This window comes from Megalobrama amblycephala, linkage group LG24 (assembly GCF_018812025.1).
Source record: "Megalobrama amblycephala isolate DHTTF-2021 linkage group LG24, ASM1881202v1, whole genome shotgun sequence".
In the NCBI taxonomy this organism is placed as follows: Eukaryota; Metazoa; Chordata; class Actinopteri; order Cypriniformes; family Xenocyprididae; genus Megalobrama; species Megalobrama amblycephala.
The window spans coordinates 6,380,412-6,407,412 of NC_063067.1; the positions used below are offsets into that span (position 1 = coordinate 6,380,412).

Consider the following 27,001-nt stretch of genomic DNA (forward strand, 5'->3'; position numbering starts at 1 on the left):
TCTGTTTTTATTTGACTTCAGTTTGTGTGATCAGAGCAGAAGCTCCTCAAATGCATTTATGGTACATTTACATGACACCAATGTACACTGTAAAAAAAATCCCAGTAAAATTTACGGTAAAAAAACGGCAGCTGTGGTTGCCAGAACTTTACCGTAAAAAATACAGTAGCAACGTAAAAAAATCTGTTAAATTTACGGTAAAATAACGTATTTCATTAACTGATAAAATGTTAATTTACAAACCTAATGAAGTACTAATATCTGTTTTGTACCTTTATAATACACTGACAGTCACCAAACACAGTGGTGATAAGAGTCACATGATTAATAAAGTTCATCACAAGCAGCTTTTCCACAAGCTGAGAAGGACAATACTAACATATAGAAGGTGCACACAGTGTCATTCACACACACACTAAACACCATCATGGTAACATGCATGAAATTTTAAAAATGCAATAAACATTAATTTAACAACTTTAGATGTAACATAAAACCCTAATGTACATAACTGATTAGAAAAAAAAATGAGAAAAACTAAGAAGAAACAGAGTTATTTCAACGAAAATATATCAAATGTGAAGTGTCACGCAGGGAATTGTGGGAATGTCAATTTACGGTTTTTCACTGTAAATTTTACAATGAATTGTTATTTTTCACTTCCAAAAACTGTGAATTTAACGGTATTTTACCGTAAAATGACATTAAATATACCGTTAGATCTATTACAGTTGTTCACCGTATATACAGTAGTACGGAAACTTTCTGTAAACCAATTGACAGTTTTTCACCGCAGCATTTTTACAGTCTTTTACTGTTAAAATCACGGTCATATTTTGCGTACAGACAGCAACGTTGTGAAAGTGATCCCCGTTCACGCAAATCGCTGTATTCTGCTGCCAGACCAGTAGATGGCAATTTCACTTTGTAAAGAAACACTAAGCGCCAATAGACTGAAAACATAATAGTTCATGACGTCACCGTTTTCACAAATTCACGTTTTTGTAGTTTACACGGAGACGATAACGGTATCGTTTTCAAAAAAGTTGCACTTTGAAACCTGTTTTCAAAAGTTTGTGTTTTCAGGTCTTCATAACACCATTGTTATGTAAACGATTGACCAAAATGCATAAAAAGTTTTATGTTTTTACTTGAAAACGCTGTCGTGTAAACGGCCCCTTAGTCAGTGATCCTAAATGCAAAGCAACCGACCTGCTCACACTGCAAAATATTCTTCTTCAGTATTTTTGTCTTGTTTTCCAGTACAAATATCTAAACATTCTTTAATCAAGATATATTTACTTTAGAAGCAAAATGACATAAGATAACAAGTCTTGTTTTCTGACTTTACACTGAAGACATGAAAAATGTCTGCCAACAAGGTAAGAATAATAATCTTGTTTTAAGCTTATTTATTTACTTACTCCATTGGCATTTTTAAATATAAATCACTTAATTTTGATCAATTTCTCAGAATGTTTTTATTTTTTTTTTAGGAATTTTTGCTTCTCAAGTAATTCTATCTTAATTTAAGAATGTTTAAATATTTGTACTGGAAAACAAGACAGAAATACTGAGGAAGAAAATCATTTTTGCAGTGCATAATTCATTGTTTTAAAGGAATTTGCATGAAAAATAAAGTTATTTCAGAAGTTGAAAGGCATTTTAGATGAAAATGTTCTCATATCAGTGAAAAAGTGCTTTTAAACATATCACTAAATAATAAAGGCCAAATGTCACCAAAAAAAAAAAAAAAAAAAAATCAACATAATCCATAAACAAAAAAATGAACATAATTCATAAACAGATTGGTTGCCATATCTTAAATCACAGGTCTACAGCATTATATACCATGACAGTTGAATTCTTGATTCTAATTGGTTTACAAGTGATTCATTTTTTTGTAATTCCATGGAAATTAAGGATTAGTTCACTTTCAAATGAAAATTAGCCCAAGCTTTACTCACCCTCAAGCCATCTACTAAAAATAATAAAAATAAAACTTATTCAAAATATTAACAAAAACCAATTGTATCTCAGTGATACTAAAATAAAGTTCTTTTTAAAGACACTTTTTTGAGGAAAACACAAAGTTATTGAAAGTTGATTCAAAACGCTCATGCATTCATGTTTTGCATTCATTAATTCAATGGTTCATTGTCATTTTTTTGTCCAACTTACCTGTTGAAATGTGGCTTGAACAAGGTTGGCTGGAAACATGTTTCTGTTTGGGGACATAAAATATATCACATAGTTTCACTATTCAACTATTGAGTGCTTTTATTAAGACTTTTCTAGAAAGTATAACATGTACACAACTGCTAGTGTCCTTCATAAAAAATGCAGCTCTTCAGTGTGTGTGTGTGTGTGTGTGTTTGTGCATGTGTGTGTGTGTGTGTGTGTGTGTGTGTGTATCCTGAAGACCCCACAAAGTATGAAAGATACGGAATGTTTCACTTTGTGAGGTCCTTTAATTGAACACCACAAGGACAAAATCTTTTATATGAGACTCAATGTTGACTCAATTTACTATCGTCCTTCCCTATACCTAAACCTACCCGATATATATATATAAAACAATGTTAAAACTACGTTAGGTTCCTGTGACAGGTAGGTTTAGGTATAGTACCCCACAAAGTAGTTTAAACAAGGATGTGTGTGTGTGTGTAGGTGTGTGTGTGTGTTTGTGTGAGTGAGTGTGTGTGTGAGAGAGATCGTTGTGTTGTAATGAGGCCGGAAAACAAAAACAAAAAGCACAATGAATGAAGACCAACAAATAGTCACTGAAAAATAAAATTTTCTGCTGTTTTTGAGGGACGTTAACATTTCCAAAGATAGAATATAAATATTTCGTTTATATTATGTTTTATGTTTTATTCTTATGTGGGCTGGAATGAGTTATGACATAGCAAAGCATTTTTATCTTTCATTTTAATTAAAGAAATGATTAAACCAAATAACCTTGCCAACAGACCACATGTAGGTTCTGAATGTATTAAGTGTCTTTTAAATGGCTTTGTCTACACAAACAACTGTTTACATTATGTTTGAAATGAAATTAGCTTCAGCTGACGGATTGTAACATCAGAGTGTAATTTATTTTAGTTACTTGGCTTCCTGGAGGCAGAAACAATGGCAGCATTTGCTTCCAGCAAGGTTAATAATTCACTTCCTGTGCATAGCTTAGTATGAAACCAAGTGTCATTTTTAGTAAATAAACATAGCCGTAAGCACACTTTCAAGCAGTCAATATTGTTTGACTTGTGTTTGATTATCTTTTGTGGAACATGTTTATAGTTCATTTTATTATCAAATGCAGTTACATCAATCTACACAAATCTACAATGTTTTCCCAGTCGTTCTAGACGTGCTCATGACTCATTGTAGATGCTCGAGTGCTCTCATACAGGTCATGTGAGATTATGACTGCTATACCTTCAATCGAAACACAATTAGGTTGTCTGGAAATTGTATCCATGATGTTCACTGATGTTCATTGCTAACCTGCCTGATAGTTGCAAGTAATTCATAAATCAACTTCTATTTTTATTGCCAGATATTGTTGATAACAAAAAAGTCACTTTCCCAGCTAACAAAACAAGAACTTACATTCCTATTAAGTTGTGAAAACGTTTTTTGTGAATGTTCCCTGAACGTTCAAAACATCCAGTTTTTAAAACATTTCTTTTGTTGTTGTTAGAATGTTAAAGAGTTAGGTCAACCAAAAATGAAAATTCTGTCATTATTTACTCACCCTTATGTCGTTTCAAACCGTAAGACTTTCGTTCATCTTCAGAACACAAATTAAAATCTTTTTGATGAAATCTGAGCGATTTCTGCTCTTCCATAGACAGCTACTTGACGCTTCAAAAAGTTCATAAAGAGATCGTAAAACTAATCCAAAAGTATTGAGCGGTTTTGACCAAATTTTCTGAACAGTGAGAGATTTAGGCTTCTTAATTGATACTAACCTAAAATTAGATAAGCAAATTAACTCAGTGGTCCGGGCTTGTTTATATAATTTGCATTTGTTAGCCAAAACTTAACCATTCTTAACAAACTCAGACTTTGAAAAAGTAATCCACACCTTTATTCTATCATGGCTGGATTTCTGTAATTCTTTGTTTCTGGCATCACTGTCATCAATCAGTACAAAATGCCCTGGTGAGGTTATTAAAAAAGGTAATATGAATCAATTACCCCTGTGTTAGTTTCTTTAAATTAGCTTCTGGTCCATTTTAAAATTAAATACAAAATTTTATTGTTTGTGTACAAATCTTTAAACAACCAGGCCCCATTGTATTTGGCAAACCTTTTAATCCCATATAATCCTCCAAGAAAACTATGATCAGAGAATCAAAATTTACTTGTAGTGCAATATAAACATCGATCAGTGAACATAAACAGAAGCTCAATCAAACCTGCTTCACTGGTGACAACAAACCTCTTGAGGAAGCTCAAACATGCAGCGTAACACAAGAATGAACCTCATTGGCTCTTGAGGAAGCTCAAATGTGTTGCGTAACATGAGAATGAACCTCATTGGTTCTTTCTGAAGCTCAAACATGCTGCGTAACATGGGAATGAACCTCATTGGTTCTTTCTGAAGCTCAAACATGCAGCGTAACACAAGAATGAACCTCATTGGCTCTTGAGGAAGCTCAAATGTGTTGCGTAACATGAGAATGAACCTCATTGGTTCTTTCTGAAGCTCAAACGTGCTGCGTAACATGAGAATGAACCTCATTGGTTCTTGAAGCTCAAACGTGTTGCGTAACACAAGAATGAACCTCATTGGTTCTTGAAGCTCAAACGTGTTGCTTAAAACACAAGAATGAACCTCATTGGCTCTTGAGGAAGCTCAAACGTGCTACGTAACACGAGAATGAACCTCATTGGTTCTTTCTGAAGCTCAAACGTGCTGCGTAACACGAGAATGAACCTCATTGGCTCTTCAGGAAGCTCAAACGTGCTGCGTAACACGAGAATGAACCCCATTGGTTCTTGCTGAAGCTCAAACGTGCTGCGTAACACGAGAATGAACCTCATTGGTTCTTGAGGAAGCTCAAACGTGCTGCATAACACGAGAATGAACCTCATTGGTTCTTGAGGAAGCTCAAACGTGCTGCGTAACACGAGAATAAACCTCATTGGTTCTTTCTGAAGCTCAAACGTGCTGCGTAACACGAGAATGAACCTCATTGGTTCTTTCTGAAGCTCAAACGTGCTGCGTAACACGAGAATGAACCTCATTGGTTCTTGAGGAAGCTCAAACGTGCTGCATAACACGAGAATGAACCTCATTGGTTCTTCAGGAAGCTCAAACGTGCTGCGTAACACGAGAATGAATCTCATTGGTTCTTGAGGAAGCTCAAACGTGCTGCGTAACACGAGAATGAACCTCATTGGTTCTTTCTGAAGCTCAAACGTGCTGCGTAACACGAGAATGAACCTCATTGGCTCTTCAGGAAGCTCAAACGTGCTGCGTAACACGAGAATGAACCCCATTGGTTCTTGCTGAAGCTCAAACGTGCTGCGTAACACGGGAATGAACCTCATTGGTTCTTGCTGAAGCTCAAACGTGCTGCGTAACACGAGAATGAACCCCATTGGTTCTTGCTGAAGCTCAAACGTGCTGCGTAACACGGGAATGAACCTCATTGGTTCTTGCTGAAGCTCAAACGTGCTGCGTAACACGAGAATGAACCTCATTGGTTCTTGCTGAAGCTCAAATGTGCTGTGTAACATGAGAATGAACCTCATTGGTTCTTGCTTGTCAAGTGAACATGCTTGAGCTTCCGTTTACCATAACTGTGTGAGTTGATTAATGTTATATGGGAATAAAAGCCTAAATTCAATTGGTTCATCATATAAAATAATTAAGTCTCTTTAGAAAATATGAACTGCTTAATTCAAATGGATTAGTTTTACAATCTCTTTTATGAACTTTTTGAAGCATCAAAGTGGTAGTTGCGTTGCTGTCAATGGAGGGACAAAAATCTAATATCTTTTTAATAATCTTTTTATATTTTTAATATCTAATTTAAAAAAATATATATCTTCATTTGTGTTCCAAAGATGAACGAAAGTCTTACAGCTTTGGAACGACATGAACGAGGTTTGGAATGAGTGATTAATGAAAGAATGTTCATTTTTGGGTGAACCTAGCCAGAACATTCTGAGAACATTGCCTGTTAGCTGGGTTAATATCATGAGCCATGATTCTGGATCAGAGTTGTCTGACTACCTTTTCTTTTGTCTTCCATAGAAAAAGAATGTGATACAGGTTTGGAATGATGTGAGGGAGAAACATAAGCTCTGTCTCACCGTATGAGATCCAGGAGAGCATCAGCGGAGCTCATGATAGGTTTCCCGCTGTCCTCTGAGTCTTCCTTCTGTGCCATTCCACCTGGATGGATGATCAACACCATGACAATTCCCACCACCACAGCCAGGAAGGTGGTCCACAGGTAGTAAGAGACCGTGATGAGGCCCAGCCGACTGGAACACTTTGCATCCAGAGCCGCCAGACCAGACATCAAACTGAAAGAGAGCAGATAGAGGTATCTTTAACAGACTTGGAAAATGACACCGTTATCTTCTGTAGAGCTGCTTTATAGATGATACGATTTTTTTTTTCCCATAATTGTCGAATTTTGCAACATCGGCACTGTTATTGAATTGAACTGAATCAACATTGAACTGACTCAAAGTGAATAATGACACTATTGTCTTCTGTAGAGCTGCTTATAGCTGAAATGAACTTGTTTCATAATTGATGAACTTTACAGTTATTGAACTGGACTGAATCAACATTTGAGCTGAAAGATTACACTACTGTCTTCAGTAGAGCTCATATTTACACACACTCATGCATTCCTTGTGCTTTTGACATAATTAATCATCCTGTAGTTTTCATAGCTTAAAACATTCTCCTTATAAACAAAGTTTTTTTTTTTTTTTTTTTTTTTTTACCAAGCTCCAAAAACATCTCGTTTGAATATTGTGGGATTTATGATGTTAAACGGACAAATACATATGACCGCCTTTAGAGCAAGACATCGACGAATAGTTCTGCATTATCATACCATAGGCCCCGCCCACTGGCGTTCAGTCACTTAACAGTTACATCAAAAGCAAATAGACTAGTGTTGCCAAGTCCACAGTTTTCCTACGTAATTGGGCTACTAACACTGTTGCCGTGGGTTGTTTTTCATGTCCACAGGATGAAGCGACCCCAAATAACATGATATTTAGCCCCTAGAATGCAAATTTCACCCTGCCAAAACGTGGATTTTACCCTTAGGAGCGCAATTTTTTTTTTCGGAGGACCCCCTGAAATAGCCTGACTTCGTCATACTCATATTCTAGGCAGAATGTGAGTCTGATACTGCTCCATTGCACTTGAATTATGGGGCGTGTCTTAACCGAACCAGTAAAAAAAAACAGCTCTGCACTCAATTGGATAGACCTACAACCAATCAGAGCAACGCAGTAAGTGACGTATGTTGAACTTGTACTTAAACTTTTGCCGAATCCCGTTGGAAGGACGGCAAACACATCTTTCCCATCGACAAATGCCTTGATTGCGGTTCTTTGTTCGTCTTTTAAAATTAATGCGCTGTCGATTTCTTTTATTACAGACATGATAGCGGAATCTAAACATCTTACTTCTCCAGCTGCAGTCATCGTTGGTGAAAACCAATTCAACCCAAGCGCTCTTTGATGACGTGGGTGGTTACGTAACCGCAGATAGCCTGTCCATCATCGATTAAAGCCCGCCCTGGCAATTTGATTGGCTCGGCCTTCTGGGAGCCGAGCATAATTACTCCACAATGGATCGAGTCCAGACCGAACTTCCCGTCCAAAAAATGTTGTGGGCGGGGTTCAGGCTGGCACCCAGGCTACCCCTGAAATGCAATTGGACTAGTTTTGAGTAGCTATTGGGCGGGTTTTGTTGTGAACACCTGGCAACCCTGAAATAGACCTCATTATAATCTCTGACGCTGACTACACTGGATACAGTAATGATGTCCGTTTAGTTTCTGACACTACACGTGCTTGAGTCTGTGACAACACGATCAGTTTAAACAGCTCGTTTGCGTCTCTGTATAGACTTCATGAAGGATCTTAGTGGCCGGAACAAGTGGATGTTATATTTTTAATCGCATCAGATGATTATATGTTTGTTTGGAGCATTTGACTGCAGATTGTTTTGTTATCTAGGCACAGTGTAATGGAGAGTTCACAAAGAAACTTTTGTTGAAAGATGAAGCAGCCGACTGTATTAGATCTGTATTGGATTGGACAGCAGCTGCATCACAAACTGTAAGTAAATGATTTCATAATGCTTTGTCTGTAAATTATGTTTTATATGAATAATGTTTTCAAAACACTAATGTGCAATAGCATCTTACAGTATGTCAAATCCTGAAGGTATCTTAGCAGACCAAATTTTGACCCACAATTTGACCTCTCAAGGCCTTTAGGTGCCTATAAAAACCCAACATTGTCATGTTCACATGCGCTCATCTCTCTGGTGGGAATACAGCTAAATCTCACTACAACACGAGCAGTCATCCACACAAAAGCTGTGAGATTAGCGTGCGAGAGAAGGTGCCCTCTAAACAGCCTCTGTTGTGCAGATGAACAGCTGGCTTCATCAGCCAGAGATTACATATTAATGACCGCAGGACATCTCGCAAAAATATTGCTTTTTCATATTCACATGATTTCCTCTTCCTGCATTGGATTTTTTTTTTTCAAATCAGAGATGATTTTGAGTATAGTAATGCTATGATACATATAGTCACAGATGTGGATGAACAAGAAAATGAAATTGATATTCAGGTTCCTCCTTCAATACCTATATTTTATTGTTTCATAGACTTAAGGGTGGACTCTTTTGACTCTAGCAACCAAAAGCACTCAAAACATCTAGAGTTTTGCATAGTCACTGTCCAGAGGAATTTTTTTCTCTTTCATAGCTCAGGAAACTTCATTTAGTTCTCAGTTGTGTTTCATTTAAGTATGAAGTTTGTTCTGCATTCCTTACAATTACTAAAAATAGTCATTCAATAGAGTGCATTAGTGCCTGCCCACTTTTTTAATGGCAGTGATTCCAGAAGTTTTTTTTTTTTTCTTTTTATGGCTGATTTTTACTCGCATTTGGCGCTTGGCGAGTGTTAATTTTAGCCTCTGTACATATATATATACACACACAGAGCCTAAAATGAACACTCAGTAAGCGCCAAATGCGAGTAAAAATCGGCGTTGGTGAGTATATGAAATGCTGCCAATCACCAGTTTACTGGTAACATTCATATGAATTCTAGCAATGCAATGTTGTGAGAACATGAATGTGAATAAACATGAATGATGCTCGGGACAGATGAAGAGCAAGTACTGCATCATCACGAAAGTTTAAGCCTTGCCAATTTAAATATTCAAGCACAAGAAGACACGAAAGGGAATTCGCATGTGCCCAGAAAGCCACATCTCAGACAGCACACAAATACTTCATTGAGCTCTCTTTCATCTCTTCTTGTGATTGAACCAACAAATTTGAACAAAATTATGTCAAAAAATGCCCATCTCAGCAAATATCGTAGTAAATATTGTCAATTATGTCTTAAATTAACGTAAACAGTGCAGGTCTTAAAGTGACAGCAGCCTAATAAAGCTACTACTTTTTGCCCCATTTGCCAGTGGCCAGTGACTTATTTATTTATATATGTTTTTTTTAGGTTTATTGCAATAAAATATGCACATATATGCAATATTTTGAGAGGATGACTAAGGGTACGTTACACGACAAAGATGTAAGTTTTTTCTTTGTACAGATGACGTTATCAAAACTATCCCTGTTCACATGGATCTGCAAAAATTACTAAAAAAGCTGTATTACACATGCCAGACAGTTGCCGATGTCACTTTGTAAAGAACATACGTGTTCTTTTACAGAGCACTCGCACCAAATGCGAATGCCTATCTACCTTATTTTTACAGTTTACTGCACTTTGATATTCTTCTTGTTATTTCCCTGTAGTGGCTAATAAATCGGAAGTCTCTCACATTCACAGAAAACACACTAAAAAATAAGGTGGATAGACTGGATCTGTGCATCCCGTCACCGTGTTCACACATTCGTGTTTTTGCAGTGTACACGGAGATGACAACGGTATCATTTTCAAATGCTTGCACTTTGAAACCAGTTTTCAAAAGTTTATGTTTTCAGGTCACCAAAATGCCTTTGTCGTGTAAATAAACAGCCAAAATGCATAAAAAGTTTTCCAACAGTGTCGTGTAAACAGCCCCTCAATTACAACATTTGCAGGGCTTCATGACAGTGGGCGGGGCTAAGGAGATCTTTTGGAGTGTTTTGATTGTGGCGACTCTCTGATTGGTGGAATTTTCTGTACAGCATCATGGGTAATGTAGTTTTTCACCATGAATTCTGCTGTTAAACACGATTATTTTAAAACAAAGTTGAAATAACGCATGCGGACGGAAGCAAATACCATTGACTAACAACCTCATAACTCACAGCAGGGCTGTCTTTAAAGGATTATAAGTTATTGTTAAAAAATCAATTTCCCTATAGAGAGTTTTTACTTCCGGAACCCGACTGCTGCATTCTATAGTCTTCATACAGTAATAGTATGAAAAGGTATACTGTAAATGAATGTGGATAGCAGCTCATATCATTTAATCTCGTTTTAATTTGATATGTTGAGATCTATGTTCATGTTGAGATCTGATGCTGAGCACAGTCTGAGAATTTGTTGAGAACATTTCATATCACTGCAGTCTTTATCTCTAGAATTAGGAATATCATTTAGAATTCATTTGGTGCGACATTATGGGTATTCTCTAGCCATTTAGTGTTTAGGTTGTACACTTGTTATTGTGGTGTATTATGGGATTGAATGAGTGCGCTGGATAACATCCACTATGGTTTCAGACACCACTACAAATGAATGTCCTCTCAAAATAGTGCCCTATTAAAAGTTATAGGGGGGCGATTTCAGATGCTAACATGGCACAGCTGATGTCAGATCAGTGTAAATAGGCATGTTTGAATGCATCACATCCTCTTCTTCAACATTGTGACCGTGGTGAGCGTTGTGGGTAATCCGTATCCGGTTGCAGTGACGTTTCAATCTGGGCTTGCGTGCTGATGGATTTATTAAGGAAATGTCAAATCTATTTCTCTTTCTCTTTATCCCCTCCTGTTTCCAGTGTGTGTTTTCACCCTCGCTGACCTTTGTCAGCAGAGAGGAAACAATCATCATCAGAAACTCATAACAGGAATATGAAGCATATGTTCAGTTTATTCTTAACATTGGAAAGAGCATCATAATCTCCATGAATAGATATACAAAATATACTGTGGTGCAAAAAAAATAAATAAATAAATAATTCAAAATGGCTGAATGTCATTGCATTAGATGATAATAATTTCAAAATGAGTGACATTTATTTTTACGGAACATTGCACAAGCAAAAACACTTTATCTGTTGGCCTTTAAATAAATAAAACAAGAGATGGACTGTATAAAATGCAATGCAATGACGTTCAGATATTGTCTCAAACAATTCAATACAAACAATTGCTCTGTCATGACAGTAGCAGTATTGTGGAGAATGTCACGCATGTTGCCGTTAACATTTCTGAACTTAACAATGCCTGAATTAAAGTTCAGACATTTGTGCACAGTTATAGTGTTGTATAAATTCCACTTTATATCTTAAAATAAGTAGAAAGATGTATTGAGGTGATAAATTGATGAGAACATTGACATTTAAATAAAACAAAAGGTATTCTGTACAAAATCAATGCAATGACGTACAGACATTAAGTTTCTTCAAACAATGACAGTAGTAGGAGGCAACCCTTGCAGCAATGTGGAGAATGTCATATTGCCATATACATTTCTGAACAAAACAATGGCAGAATTAAAGCTTGCATAGCTAACAATGTTTGTGCACTTGCATGAAGTAGTGTTTCAAGCCTTGGTTTTGATGCGTAGCAACACACCGCTTTCAAGGTCTACAAAAAATACAGTTATAAGCCAATAAAATCGTGTAGAGTTCAAATGCTGCACTTTCTTGCACAGGTCAAAAGGCAAACAACGTGCACCTTTGCATGATGTAAATCACATCATTTTTTATATCGTTGCATGTTTCTGATGGGTAAAAGTATCTAAGAGAAGATAAAGGAAATTTTATAAGCCATTTAGCTCCATTCACATGCACTTATTGGGGGAAAAATCCCTTCCTGTCTCCTGCACGTCACTTCATCAAAATCATATCGCAGTCAGATGCAGAACATACGCCTCAGTGGGTCGACTTCAAAACAGCAAATCCCCTCTGAAGCTCTGAGCCGCCTGACTGCCAGATCAGCGGAGTGACGTGACCCGAGCTTTAGCTGCGACAAATGTCTGCAAAATGAAGCGTGTGGCTGGAGACAAAGCCAGACACACAGGATAGATGAATTTATTTGCCTCTCTACATACAATAAGTGTTATGAATCGTGGTCAAACAATTCAACTTTTTTGAACAAAACAATACTCTTCACTGGACATATTCTGATTAAAATAAATCTCAATATAATTTTTCTTATCATTATATAGATAGATAGATAGAGATATATAGATACTATATTGCCAAAAGCATTGGGACACCCCTCCAAATCATTGAATTCAGGTGTTCCAATCACTTCCATGGCCACAGGTGTATAAAATCAAGCACCTAGGCATGCAGACTGTTTCTACAAACATTTGTGAAAGAAAGGGTCGCTCTCAGGAGCTCAGTGAATTCAAGCGTAGTACCGTGATAGGTTGCCACCTGTGCAAAATGTCCATTCGTGAAATTTCCTCACTACTAAATATTCCATAGTCAACTGTTAGTGGTATCATAACAAAGTGGAAGCAATTGGGAACAACAGCAACTAACTAGGCCACGTAAAATCACAGAGCGGGGTCAGCGCATACTGAGGCTCACAGTGTGCAGAAGTCGCCAACTTTCTGTAGAGTCAATAGCTACAGACCTCCAAACTTCGTGTGGCCTTCAGATTAGCTCAAGAACAGTGCGTAGAGAGCTTCATGGAATAAGTTTCCATGGCCGAGCAGCTGCATCGAAGCCTTACATCACCAAGTGCAATGCAAAGCGTCGGATGCAGTGGTGTAAAGCACGCTGCCACTGGACTCTAGAGCAGTGGAGATGTGTTCTCTGGAGTGACCAATCACGCTTCTCTGTCTGGCAATCTGATGGATGAGTCTGGGTTTGGTGGTTGCCAGGAGAACGGTACTTGCCTGACTGCATTGTGCCAAGTGTAAAGTTTGGTGGAGGGGGATTATGGTGTGGGGTTGTTTTTCAGGGGTTGGGCTTGAACCCTTAGTTCCAGTGAAAGGGACTCTTGATGCTTCAGCATACCAAGACATTTTGGACAATGTCATGCTCCAACTTTGTGGGAACAGTTTGGGGATCGCCCCTTCCTGTTCCAACATGACTGCGCACCAGTGCACAAAGCAAGGTCCATAAAGACATGGATGAGCGAGTTTGGTATGGAGGAACTTGACTATCCTTACCTCAACCTCATAGAACACCTTTGGGATGAATTAGAGCGGAGACTGTGAGCCAGGCCTTCTTGCCAACATCACTGCCTGACCTCACAAATGCGCTTCTAGAGGAACGGTCAAAAATTCCCCCAAACACACTCTTAAACCTTCTGGAAAGCCTTCCCAGAAGAGTTGAAGCTGTTATAACTGCAAAGGGTGGGCCAACTCCATATTAAACCCTACGGATTAAGAATTGTATGTCATTAAAGTTTATGTGCACATAAAGTTATACCTGTCAGCTGCTGATGCTATCATGTACCAGCAGATGGCAGATTCCGGACTCCATTTCCCAGAACCCACTGCTCATTATTAGTTTACTGGTTTCAGCTGTGTCTCATTTATCATGTCATTACCCTGTCTATTTAAATGCCTTTTGGCAAGTACTCAGTATGAAGTCTTGTTTGTTTGTTTGGTTTGCATATTCTTGAGCAGTCTCTTTTTGTTTCGTGGAGTTTCTCACTGTGGATGGTATGTGTTTGGACTGATACATGTGTTTTGACCCTCTGCCTGGTATGGACTATGATTTTTGGAGAATATCTGTGATTCTCTGACCCAGTTTGTTTGCTGGTTTCCATGGCTGCAATACGCGCCAACTGGCAACCTGTGATGTCGATATACTATTGGATAAACTGGCAGCACACGGTTTCGCACAGACCAAAACAAAGACAGACATTCCGACACGGAACGCACATTTAAAAGTAGAATGTCTGGCTGTAGCATTGTTTTTCTGAGAAACAAGTAGGTGAACTTAGCATGTTTCCTAAAAATCTGCAAACATATTTATGCTTTATTAAAGTGAAAATCTTATAGCACCTTTTAAATCTGTCTAAAATGTGCACGTGATAGTGTCATTTGTGTATTTTCAATAACATCCTTGTAAAATTAACGCATTCTTAGCAAGCTAAAACAGCTAGGTTTGTGTTGTTTATTTTTAGGAGAAAAAATGTGCATGCTGATATATCACAGTAACACCACAGGACCATCTACAATGATTTTAAAATACATATCATAATAGGCAAGCTGTTAAAATGCTGCCAAATGTAAAACCATCAGACTGAGTTCAAAGACATTTTCTCAGCTCGTTTGCAAGTTATTGTAGAATCAACTGTGTGTGTGTGTGTGTGTGTGTGTGTGTGTGTGTGTTGACAGGAGAGTGATTTGTGATAAGATGTTTCTAAATTTGAATGTGAGGATTTTTCCTGAAGGATCTCTTGAGGAAATCAGTGTGAAATTACCTGATAAATGCACCTCCACAACTGTGTTAGAAAAACACATGAAATTATTGAGAGAGCCGCTCTCCATCTCATTTACCTCTTTCCTTCAAGCAACATACTCCCCTCTTTGTGTGTGTGTGTGTCTATCTTTAAATGCAAATCAAAGCTTTGTTTAAGTATGTGTGCATTTAATTTTCTGAATTGGCATTTTATTTATATATATTGTGTGTGTATATATATATATATATATATATATATATATATATATATAATGTTTCATTATTATCATAAATACTCAATATATATTGTCCAGTCCTATGTATAAGCACAGCCATGGTTTAAAATCCTAAGGGTTAAACACACCAAAATTCACCCTGGCTCTCCTTGGCTACGTTATTAGATTTCCAGGGAGAATTAGCAATGCCCGATTCATGAATGAGTCATTCTTTTGAATAAGATCTTTTTAATGAGTCCATTGATGCAGTTTAATCAGGTTCTGCTCACTGACTCAACAACCAACTATTTTAATTGAATAACGATTTCCATTTCAGTCTGTTCCTCACACAAAGCCAACATATGATATAAGTTCAGTTGCTTGAATCACAATTATGATGCTTTTATGGTGCTTCGGGGTCCTTTTTGAAGCTTGAAAGCTTCAGTCCCCATTACCTGTAATTCCATGCGAGAAAAAATGCATGAAAAAAAAAATTGACCAACATAGTCTTCAGAATTTTTCTTTTTGTGCTGCACAGAGAAAATTATGGAAGCTTGTTTCCGCCACTGAATGAAAAATAAAAAATTCTCACACTTCTGACTGTAACTCGCAATTTTACTTTTTTTCTCAGAATTGCGAGATATGAAGTCACAATTGCGTGTTTTAAAGTCATATTGCATGCTATAAAGTTGCAATTGCATGTTATAAAGTCAGAATTGAGAGATTTAGGCCCAGTTTCACAGACAGGGCTTAGCCTAAGTGTGGATTAGGCCTTATTTCAATTAGGATATTTAAGTAGCTTTTATAAACGTTCACTAGAAAAAAAACATTACTGGTGTGCATCTTGAGAACAAACAATGGCACTTACATATTTAAAGGGGTGGTTCATTGCGATTTCACTTTTTTAACTTTAGTTAGTGTGTAATGTTGCTGCTTGAGCATAAACAGTATCTGCAAAGTTACAGCGCTGAAAGTTCAATGCAAACGGAGATATTGTCTTTTAAAGTAACGAGCCAGTTAGCTGTATTATAGTGCATACTTCTCCAACAAGCTTCTATGTTCATAGACAAACAGTTGTTCATGCTATAAATTAAATGCTACTTCTACAAAAATACGACTACTTAGTGATGTATTCGGCTACAGTAAAGCTTTAATCAGGATAAAACCGTATATTGAAAGCTAACAAACAGCAGTGGCAGCATATCTCAACACTTTGACACAAGTAAAAAAAAAAAAGAAATACCATTCAGAAACGTCCTTTAAAAGCTGTGATTGCTGTTCATCTGGGTCTGATTCGGGCTCAATTTGATACAGCAATAAAGTTAAATTGAGCATACAATATAACTGAAGCGAACGTAACCTGTAACAAATGGTAAGGATCGCGGCGTTTCCGGACGCTTCAGCGAATCATGATGGTTCTGGATACACTGGGCCTGCTAACCAATCTGAGCACATTGCATATTTCGGAGGAAGTGGCTTCATAGAAGCAGGAAGTCAAACGAGCCGTTCGAATGACAGTGGAAACAGAGGTGTAGAAAAAAGGTAAAATATATGAAAAATACAGCGTTTTCAAAAAAATGTTAAACTGTGCCCCAAAAACACAATCAAGCCTAGAAAAAACCACTGAACCACCCCTTTAAGACATGTCAGTACAATTTGCTTTCAGTTAAAACAGCTCAAACATGCCATTTAAACTAGGATGAGGGATAAAGTCACAATTGTGAGTTAAGTCAGAATTGAGAGATATAAAGTCAGATTGCTTGATGTAAAGTTGCAGTTGTGTTATAAAGTCAGAATTGCGAGATATAAAGTTTCAATTGCGAGATATAAAGTCACAATTGCATGATATAAAGTCACAATTGCAAGTTATAAAGTCACAATTGCATGATATAAAGTCACAACTGCAAGTTATAAAGTCACAATTGCAAGTTATAAAGTCACAATTGCATGTTATAAAGTCACAATTTCATGTTATAAAGTCACAATTGCATGTTATAAAGTCACAATTGCAAGTTATAGTCACAATTGCAAGTTATAAAGTCACAATTGCATGTTATAAAGTCACAATTGCAAGTTATAAAGTCACAATTGCAAGTTATAAAGTCACAATTTCATGTTATAAAGTCACAATTGCATGTTATAAAGTCACAATTTCATGTTATAAAGTCACAATTGCAAGTTATAAAGTCACAATTGCATGTTATAAAGTCACAATTTCATGTTATAAAGTCACAATTGCATGTTATAAAGTCACAATTTCATGTTATAAAGTCACAATTGCAAGTTATAAACTCACTATTGCAAGTTATAAAGTCACAATTGCATGTTATAAAGTCACAATTGCATGTTATAAACTCACAATTGCAAGTTATAAAGTCACAATTGCAAGTTATAAAGTCACAATTGCATGTTATAAACTCACAATTGCAAGTTATAAAGTCACAATTGCAAGTTATAAAGTCACAATTGCAAGTTATAAACTCACAATTGCATGTTATAAAGTCACAATTGCATGTTATAGTCACAATTGCATGTTATAAAGTCACAATTGCATGTTATAAAGTCACAATTGCATGTTATAAAGTCACAATTGCAAGTAATAAAGTCACAATTGCATGTTATAAAGTCACAATTGCATGTTATAAAGTCACAATTGCATGTTATAAAGTCACAATTTCATGTTATAAAGTCACAATTGCAAGTTATAAAGTCACAATTGCAAGTTATAAAGTCACAATTGCATGTTATAAAGTCACAATTTCATGTTATAAAGTCACAATTGCAAGTTATAAAGTCACAATTTCATGTTATAAAGTCACAATTGCAAGTTATAAAGTCACAATTGCAAGTTATAAAGTCACAATTGCATGTTATAAAGTCACAATTTCATGTTATAAAGTCACAATTGCAAGTTATAAAGTCACAATTGCATGTTATAAAGTCACAATTGCATGTTATAAAGTCACAATTGCATGTTATAAAGTCACAATTGCATGTTATAAAGTCACAATTGCAAGTTATAAAGTCACAATTTCATGTTATAAAGTCACAATTGCAAGTTATGAAGTCACAATTTCATGTTATAAAGTCACAATTTCATGTTATAAAGTCACAATTGCAAGTTATAAAGTCACAATTGCAAGTTATAAAGTCACAATTGCATGTTATAAAGTCACAATTGCAAGTTATAAAGTCACAATTGCAAGTTATAAAGTCACAATTGCATGTTATAAAGTCACAATTGCATGTTATAAAGTCACAATTGCAAGTTATAAAGTCACAATTGCAAGTTATAAAGTCACAATTTCATGTTATAAAGTCACAATTGCAAGTTATAAAGTCACAATTGCAAGTTATAAAGTCACAATTTCATGTTATAAAATCACAATTGCATGTTATAAAGTCACAATTGCAAGTTATAAAATCACAATTGCAAGTTATAAAGTCACAATTGCAAGTTATAAAGTCACAATTGCAAGTTATAAAGTCACAATTGCATGTTATAAAGTCACAATTGCATGTTATAAAGTCACAATTGCATGTTATAAAGTCACAATTGCAAGTTATAAAGTCACAATTTCATGTTATAAACTCACAATTGCATGTTATAAAGTCACAATTGCATGTTATAAAGTCACAATTGCAAGTTATAAAATCACAATTGCAAGTTATAAAGTCACAATTGCAAGTTATAAAGTCAGAATTGCTAGACATAAAGTCACAATTTCGTGTTTTTAAAGTCTGAATTGTCAAAAAGGTACCTCAGCTCTTTTACCTGAGAAAAAAGTCAGAATAGTGAGATAAAAAGTTGCAATTATCTTTTAAATTGTTTTATTCTGTGGTGGAAAAGCTTCCATAGGAAAGCAAGTTTGGATCAACATGAGGAAAAAAAAAATGCATTTTGTGTGAAATGACACCACCTGAAAAGCTCTTTACCTGCAGCTTGTGTTATTTTTCACAACTGTGGTATGACCAGTGCAAATGGGGGGTTTCATAAAACCGTCAATCAAACCAATGCCGAACAAAACCACTCTCATGTGCCACTCAAGACAGCAGCTGCACCGAGGCTCCCTGCAATGGATGAATGTAGTAATGACTCTAAAATTGTTTTCAATGACTCCAGTACATCTGTCATTGTTAAAGGGGTAAAAATGTTCTGAACAGGAGAGTAAGTCCCTCTTGTGTGTTCATGTACAGCATCATAATCTTCAATCGTTCAGTGAAAGCATGTAGAAGGACTCAACTCAGTGCAGCTGTTGACCTTTATAAGGTTTCTCACGCCAGCTTCTATCATATGGCTTTGTGCATTGAATGGTTGACATGATTGGTGTAAATAATATAGGCTATCAAGGAACAAAGAAAAATTAGATATATTGTAAGAAATATTAGTGATTTGTCCGCACTGACTGAAAGAGTGCCTGTTAAACAGGACCTAAGCCACTAGATTATGGAAATGCGTCATATCTGCATGTTTTGATTATGTGCTCAACTGCCAACAACTTAAAATCAGATTTACTGACATCAGTTACTGGCTCTCACAATGTCCTGGGAGATATTCATCAACACCAGGCTCAGAAAGAAATAATAAAAGAACTGGGCCATTCCGTTTCAACTCAACCAGAGGTCCCCGGCTAAAAAAAATGATTTCTGGTCAAAGGCATTCATAAAAAAGAAAGCCGAATGGGTGATATTCAACAATTTGGACATGGAACCGCATTGAGATCCATCTATCTATTGAATTGAACCATATACTGTAGGCCCTTAACAATTAACATATCTAAAGAAAAGTTTGCTAAGAACAAGAATGTAAGATCATATTGGAATACCTTTAATACTTCTTGAGTTACAGGCACAAACTTGGGGAAAGGAATATTTATGTCACTCAGACAGGAATGTTCTATGCAATTGTTTTCATAGAGGGAAACAAGATAAATTTCTAGTTTCAACTTCAGACATTCCTCCTTAAAAGAATAAATGATCAGCTGTATCCAAAGTTCCCCGCATTTGGTTTTTGACCATTTAAAATGTGTACAATTTGTTCTTGTAGCCATATTGAGATCCCAATATCTCTGGAATTAAACCACATAGGGCCTTCAAAATGAAGCTATCAAAAGAAAAGGTTGTTATGAACCAAAATCTAAAAAGATATTAAGTTATCTTTAATACTTCTTGAGTTGCAGGTATGCAGACTTTGAGGAAAAACGCTTGAAAATGGCCTTTTTCCCATTTTCAAAATGTCACCATTGGCGTGTAATGCAACAAAGATTGCTAAAGTCAATAGATTTTACTAATAGACCTACCAATCTCTGTGTAAAAATAAAATAATGATGCTGCCATCTTTCTAAAATCATTTTTACCCCCCTCTAATTTGGCTCCAAATCTGAGATGAAAATTGTCATTTTGACCCCCTCTACAAAAGGATGGATTACTCAGTAAATATACATCCATGACATTTAATATTTTGGCTTTTATTACTATTTATATTTGTCTTTCTTCAGGAAAAATTCTGAACAAAATCAAAAATTTGAGCTGGGGAGGTATCCGAAATTTTGTTGATAGTGCAAAAATGACATTTAAGTCACTACTTCATTTCAGTTTAAACACAGTCTTTATTAAATGTGTCTCTTATGAATGGCACACCAACAAAAAGGCAATTTTCCAGATAAAGTTCATGTTAATGTTACACCGCACAATAAAAACACAACAAATATGTCATTGCTTCAAAAATTCTTGCATAATAGATTTAGTTGTAAGTTTAGCATGAAATTCTAGAATACTGCATTCTATTTTTTCATTTTGTGTGCGCAAAAGCACACTTTTTGAAAGACCTCATCTGTGTGTGTGTGTGTGTGTGTGTGTGTGTGTGTGTGTGTGTGTGTGTGTGTGTGTGTGTGTGCGTCACAAGACCTCATCACGTCACACATCAATTCAGTGAGAAGCATCTTGTTATCAAGTTATCATCTTGTTAATCATGGTTGTTTAAAATCTAATTTGGTGTAAAAATGACATTATGACCAAATAATCAGTCAAGATGATTCAAAATCATGGTTGCCATTATTTTTGGTTCACCAATGACCTTGGAAAGTGCATTACATTATTAAAAAAAAAAAAAAAACATGATTCATTTCTAATATGTCTGCCTGTGCCTTTTTTCTCTTTCCAGTTTTCTAAGGATTCACTGCTTCTCTTTTCAATTCAGTTTAAATTTTGTTCTCATTTGATAGTTTCAATGCAGTTAATAATGTTACTGAATATTAATTGTTATTTAAACCCCAAGAAAGAGCAATGAATTGCACACATAGAAATAAAATGCCATGTGAAGACTTGTAATGCATCTTCAGAAGTCATCAATGAAAATTTCCACTAATTAATCTCCATGCAATTAAAGTCCTCGGTGCATTCAGCATTCGTTACAGATTACAGCTAATTGTCAGGATCTTGCCTCGTCGCTGAGGTCAGATTGCTGGTAAATGGCCTATTTTAGCCAAAAAATCCATCTTGATCCATAACGTCAAATAGTCGCCAAATCCAAAGCTGGAAGTTCATCAAGCGGCCATGCACAGATTGTAACCAAAGTCAGTTATGCTCAACAAGACATTTTTTTACCCAAATGATGGCTATTTCAGTCCTAAGAGATCAAGTGAGCATGCGGTCTATTAAGACTTGCAATATGTCAGAAACTCACTATAGAGAGATTTTTAGCCATTTGCGCAAGAGGGTCATTTAAGAAGCAGTAAACCCTTCAAACTGCACCAAGAAACCTCTAATTTTGTTTCTAATAAAGACCACAGAGTCTTCACATCAATTTTATAATTCATCTAATGCATCTGAAGAACACTCAAATGGACTAACCTGGTGATTTACTGGGGAAAATAGAACAAGAGAAAAATCACAGGATATGCAAATTGATGCAAGATTAATGTAAACAGAGGTGCTAATGGAAGCCTCACTACCATTTAAATTGTATATTCTGTGACTATGAAGCAAGCAGAAAGCAGTTCAAACAGGGGTTACTAAAACTAGGGGTTTTATTAGGGGTTAATAAAAACTATACAAATGTTTTTAAAAAAAAAAACTACAACTTACAAAAATTGACAAAAACACAATAACATTTGGAAATGGAAAATATAAAAATAAAAACTAATTCAAAAAAATGCTAAATAAATAAAAATAAAAACTATACTTAGGTCGTGTCCACCAAAGCACTATTTCCTAAAGCCAGAGTATTTTTTAGTTATTTTCTTTCATTTAAAAACAACAGTAGAGTGACGAGGCGCTAAGCGTCTATTTCACGGCGAGCATTTAACATTTTTTTTTTCCAAAAGCAGAGAGTTGAACAATCTTCAACTTTGGGAAAACACAGCATTCATGACTGTCAGTTTTTACCCAGCCGTCCAAATACAGTGGAGGAGGGGCGGGACAAATACCACACACCAACCAATCGCCACATCCTGCTTGTACAATGGCATCAGATACTAGTAACACTTCCACAGATATTAATGATACTAAAATAACACTGGCTCAGTCTCAGGGCACATACTGTATTACTGAAAGCTCTGATAGTGAGTGTTTGATGGTACAGGGACAAAATGTTCTCAACGTTTGGTTGCACTCACACTACTAACTTTAAATGTGCCCTAGAACTTTTTTTAAAAATATGTAATATAAGTCTAAGGTGTCCCCTGAATGTGTCTGTGAAGTTTCAGTTCAAAATACCCCATAGATTTTTTCTAATTCATTTTTTTAACTGCCTATTTGGGTCATCATTATAAATGAGCTGATTCAGGACTACTGGCCCTTTAATTCTCGTGCTCCACGCCCACGGAGCTCGCGCTTGCCTTGAATAGTGCATAAACAAAGTTTACACAGCTAATATAACCTTCAAATGGATCTTTACAAAGTGTTCGTCACGCATGCGGCATGCATGCGTCGGATTATGTGAGTATTGTATACTGTTATATTGTTTACATTTGATTCTGAATGAATTTGAGGCTATGCTCCGTGGCTAACGGCTAATGCTACACTGTTGGAGAGATTTATAAAGAATGAAGTTGTGTTTATGAATTATACAGACTGCAAGTGTTTAATAATGAAAATAGCGACGGCTCTTGTCTCCGTGAATACAGTAAGAAACGTCTCAGGTTACGTATGTAACCATAGTTCCCTGAGAACAGGGAACGAGACTCTGCGTTGACAGAACGCATTGGGGGAATCGTCACGTGACCCAGGTGTCGAAAGCACTATCCAACAACTCCAATCGCTATTGGCCGGCGACAGCCTATGACGTCATACGGCGCGACCCGGATGTATAAAGGGAGCGCCTGGAGAGACAGTCACTATCTTATCGTCTTGAGGGACTGTTCTGAAGGCAGGCAACCTGAAGCATGGCAAAGGAACGCAGAGTCTCGTTCCCTGTTCTCAGGGAACTATGGTTACATACGTAACCTGAGACGTTCCCTTTCGAAGGGAACTCCACTCTGCGTTGACAGAACGCATTGGGGAACGATATACCCATGCCGCCATGCTGGAGGGGAGTGCCTGCCAAAAAATATGGCTGAGGCAAAGACCTCAAAGCAGTTCTCAAACTGCCCAGCAACTCCCCCTCGGGTCACATCAGGCTGTCAGTGACAGCATTCCCTTTGGCCAACAGCCCAAGCAGACCTTCCCACAGGCTTCTACCTTTATCTTTAACAAATAGAGCCTAGAGAAACGCTAAGGCGTCTAGAACCCAATTTTCTTGTGAGAAAAGTGGTTCCTTTAAGGGAATGTGGCCAAGGAACCAAAGGGAACCTCAGCCAGTCACTCATGAGGGGAGCAAGGTCACCCTCATTGCCACCAGGGAGGCCGACATGGTCTTCTCAGGGAACAGACTCAGTTCAGGCCAACCCTGTCTGAATACAGAGCCTCTAAAACGCATTCTTCAGGAAGATAGTAGGTAAGAGTGACTGCAGAAAGGCAGACACCAGCTCAGACCCACGCGTAGAGACGGGCATCCTGGAGAGCAGAACTCAGCTGAGTGCTATGAACCCTCATATCGAGGGGAGATAATCCGCTCAACCTAGGATCTACCCAGTGCTTAATTAACGCACTGAGGAGGCTGTGCGCTGAAAGCCCTGAAAAGGGGAGCACAAACCAGCCTGGGGCTGACCCTAAAGACGGAGCCTGATCAAGGCCAAACCATCATGATCAGCTTAGGGAGCTAAGCACCATTACAAACCCAAGGGGAAGCGCAGAGCTCACCTAACAGGTAGACTATACCCAACACAATCCGACGAGCAGTGTACTCAGTAAAAGCACCTTTTACTCTTTAAGCAAGAGGAGTACAACGTATGCCAACACGTATTAAGGAAGGCCTGGAAGGCCTATAACCTCAACAAACACGTGGCATCAGCTCGTGGCAGTGTTTTAGGTCCCAAGCCTGGTAAACAACCCGCAAAAGAGGGGGTTGAATCTACCACTTGGGCCCCTGGCCAACAAGGTGTAAAGAAATAGTTCTCAGAGAGAATTACACCTAAACAAACGCCAGTGTATCCAAAAAGGCGGCCCGTAGGCTTAGCCTCCCTCAGGACACAAGGCGAACGTCTCGTGGCCGTTTCCAGGAGCACAAGGTCCAACCTAATCCCTAGGTGGCTCTTAGCTCAACTAGAATCATTGACTCAAAGAGGCAACAATAGGTTAAGCCGAACCTCAGTAAGGCTTCACTACTGACATCTCATCCTGAGCCGCACAGAAAAACACAAACTGTGCCCATATGTAAACTAAAACGGAGGCCAGAAGAGGCCTACCGATTCAATGACACAAGGCTTCAGCTCGTGAGTTTCCAGGGGACCAAGCTACAGGGAACCAGCTCTAACCCACTAGCTATGGGAAGCTAACTACAACCTGTGCTAGGCTACACTTTCCAAACAGGCAAAGTACCCTAAGTTCTGTGACTAAAGGGAACCGAAACAACCAACATGGTCTAAGGGAGGCTAATCAAGCCTACCACCTCAAACAAACATGCTGCAGGGCCTGAAGCAGTGTAAACACAGTATGTGAGCACTGATATCCATGAAACAGCCAATACAACACTATTGCTACCTAGAAAGAGGCTTAACAAACTAGCCTACAATCACCGTATATGCAATATAGCTGCTACAGACAGATAACTGAAAGGGAGCTGACAGATACACACTTTAAACAGAAAGTGACCTATCCACCCTGAGTATGCAAACCAACAGGTGAAGCACTCAGTGACAACAAAAAACTCTCCTAGCTGGGGCTTAAAGGGGGTCATCAAACACTTTAGATAGAGGCCAGGCTTTTCTCAAAAAGGGCCTACTATACAAAAGCAGGTGTCAACCTGTGGCAGCATATTAAGCTCACATACAAATGTAGGGCAAACGTCTAGAACTTCAAAGGAACTTTGATATGCATGCTTCAAGAAAAGGAGAAAAACGTATCCCAACCACAGATTCTCAAATCTGTTCCAAGCCTAGAGGACGGAGCTAAACGCATCGTCAACTCAAGGAAAACAAGGAGCTCGGAAGAGAACATTTTCTCACAGCATGAAAGTTCTAGAGAGTGGGGCCTAGACAACATATAGCCTACCACCTGAGAAAACAGCATCAGGTTCTAACAAACTAGTCTACAACCTAGCTGTTACACTCATAATTGCACCTACATATTATAGCAAGGGGATAATATGGGCAGACAGAAAACAGGCCACTCCCTCAGGAGGAGGCCAGAACTACAATACATATGAGAACTTAACTTCACATATACCATACGCACCATAGTCCTAGCCCAAGCAACTGAAGTGATGAGTGCCAGCTCAAACTATACTGAAGATAGCCGAACGGCTGAGCATACAGAGAAAAACTGAACAGCAGCCATTTTGTGGCTTGCTCAGTCAATCTCACACTCCAGTTCTGCCCAAAGAACCCCTAACACATTTACTGTTACACATTCAGGAAATGAAACAGGAATAAAAAACAAGGTCAAATTTAAACCAGACCCTGTCTTACCTTCCCGTGGCTCGCAGACCAAAGAATCCGTCTTCATTCCTTATCAAAGGGGAAGAACGATATCCCTGGTTCCGTAAACCACCGAACCTTTTCACTATCAAGCCAGAAGGCGGGCCTTCAGAAAGAAAATTCATCATCGGCCGGCCACCGGCCTGACTGTTCAAAGGTGTTATCCCGAACGTGCATAGTTAAAAATGTATCCCGGGAGGACAAAGAGAAGGGGCGAAGGAAATTTTAACTAAAACCAAAATTTCCCTCGTCAGGAGAGGGGATCGATCAGCGATGCTGATCGCACCGGCGATCGATCACCTCTCTCAGATCACCTCTCCTTCTCTTCGCATCCCGTCGCTTTTGCGACTTACTCCGTGGTGGAGGAGGTGCTCGAGCGGCGACACTGGATCTCTGACCCTGCCTCTGAGCCTCGGCTCGAGGCGGGCCAGAGCCTCCCGGCTGTCTGGGCCCAGAATCGGACCTGAGCGGAATGCACTTCTTAAATGCTGCTGAGCGCGCCCTCGCTTCCCTGAACCTTCCGACTACCGCCTCAACGGAATCGGAAAAAGTTCAGATGGCGGGACCGGGGCATCGAGGAGAGAGCCCTTTTCTCTCTCCCCGATGTCCGCCATGTTCAACCACAGATGCCTCTCCGTGGCCACCATAGCCGCCATCGATCTACCAATCGAGGCGGCCGTCTGCTTGGTGGCCCGGAGAGTGAGATCTGTGGTGTGGCGCAGCTCAGCCACCGCTTCAGGGGACAAACCCTGCCCCTGATCCAGGTCCTTCAGCAGGTCAGCCTGGTATGCTTGTAACACCGCCATAGTGTGTAAAGCAGCACCAGCCTGACCTGCAGCAGCATATGCTCTGCCGTTCAGACGAGATGTCATTCTAAGGGGTCTGGACGGCAGAACCAGAGCTTTAAGTGTCGGTGCACTGCCCGTGGCGAGATAG

The 27,001-nt window shown here is 38.1% G+C and overlaps 1 protein-coding gene and 1 long non-coding RNA gene across 2 annotated transcripts in view; one reads left to right on the forward strand and one right to left on the reverse strand.

Moving 5' to 3' along the window:
* slc1a7b (solute carrier family 1 member 7b) overlaps positions 1-27,001 on the reverse strand; it is a 66,366-nt gene that overhangs the window by 15,534 nt on the left and 23,831 nt on the right. The window contains 2 exon segments of the mRNA XM_048178208.1: positions 2,182-2,224; positions 6,328-6,543. Coding sequence (XP_048034165.1) covers positions 2,182-2,224; positions 6,328-6,543 — 259 coding nt within the window.
* LOC125260069 overlaps positions 1-27,001 on the forward strand; it is a 29,167-nt gene that overhangs the window by 167 nt on the left and 1,999 nt on the right. The window contains exons 2-3 of the long non-coding RNA XR_007182966.1: positions 6,269-6,563; positions 8,227-8,328. This is a non-coding gene — a long non-coding RNA (uncharacterized LOC125260069). The remainder of the gene's footprint in view (positions 1-6,268; positions 6,564-8,226; positions 8,329-27,001) is intronic.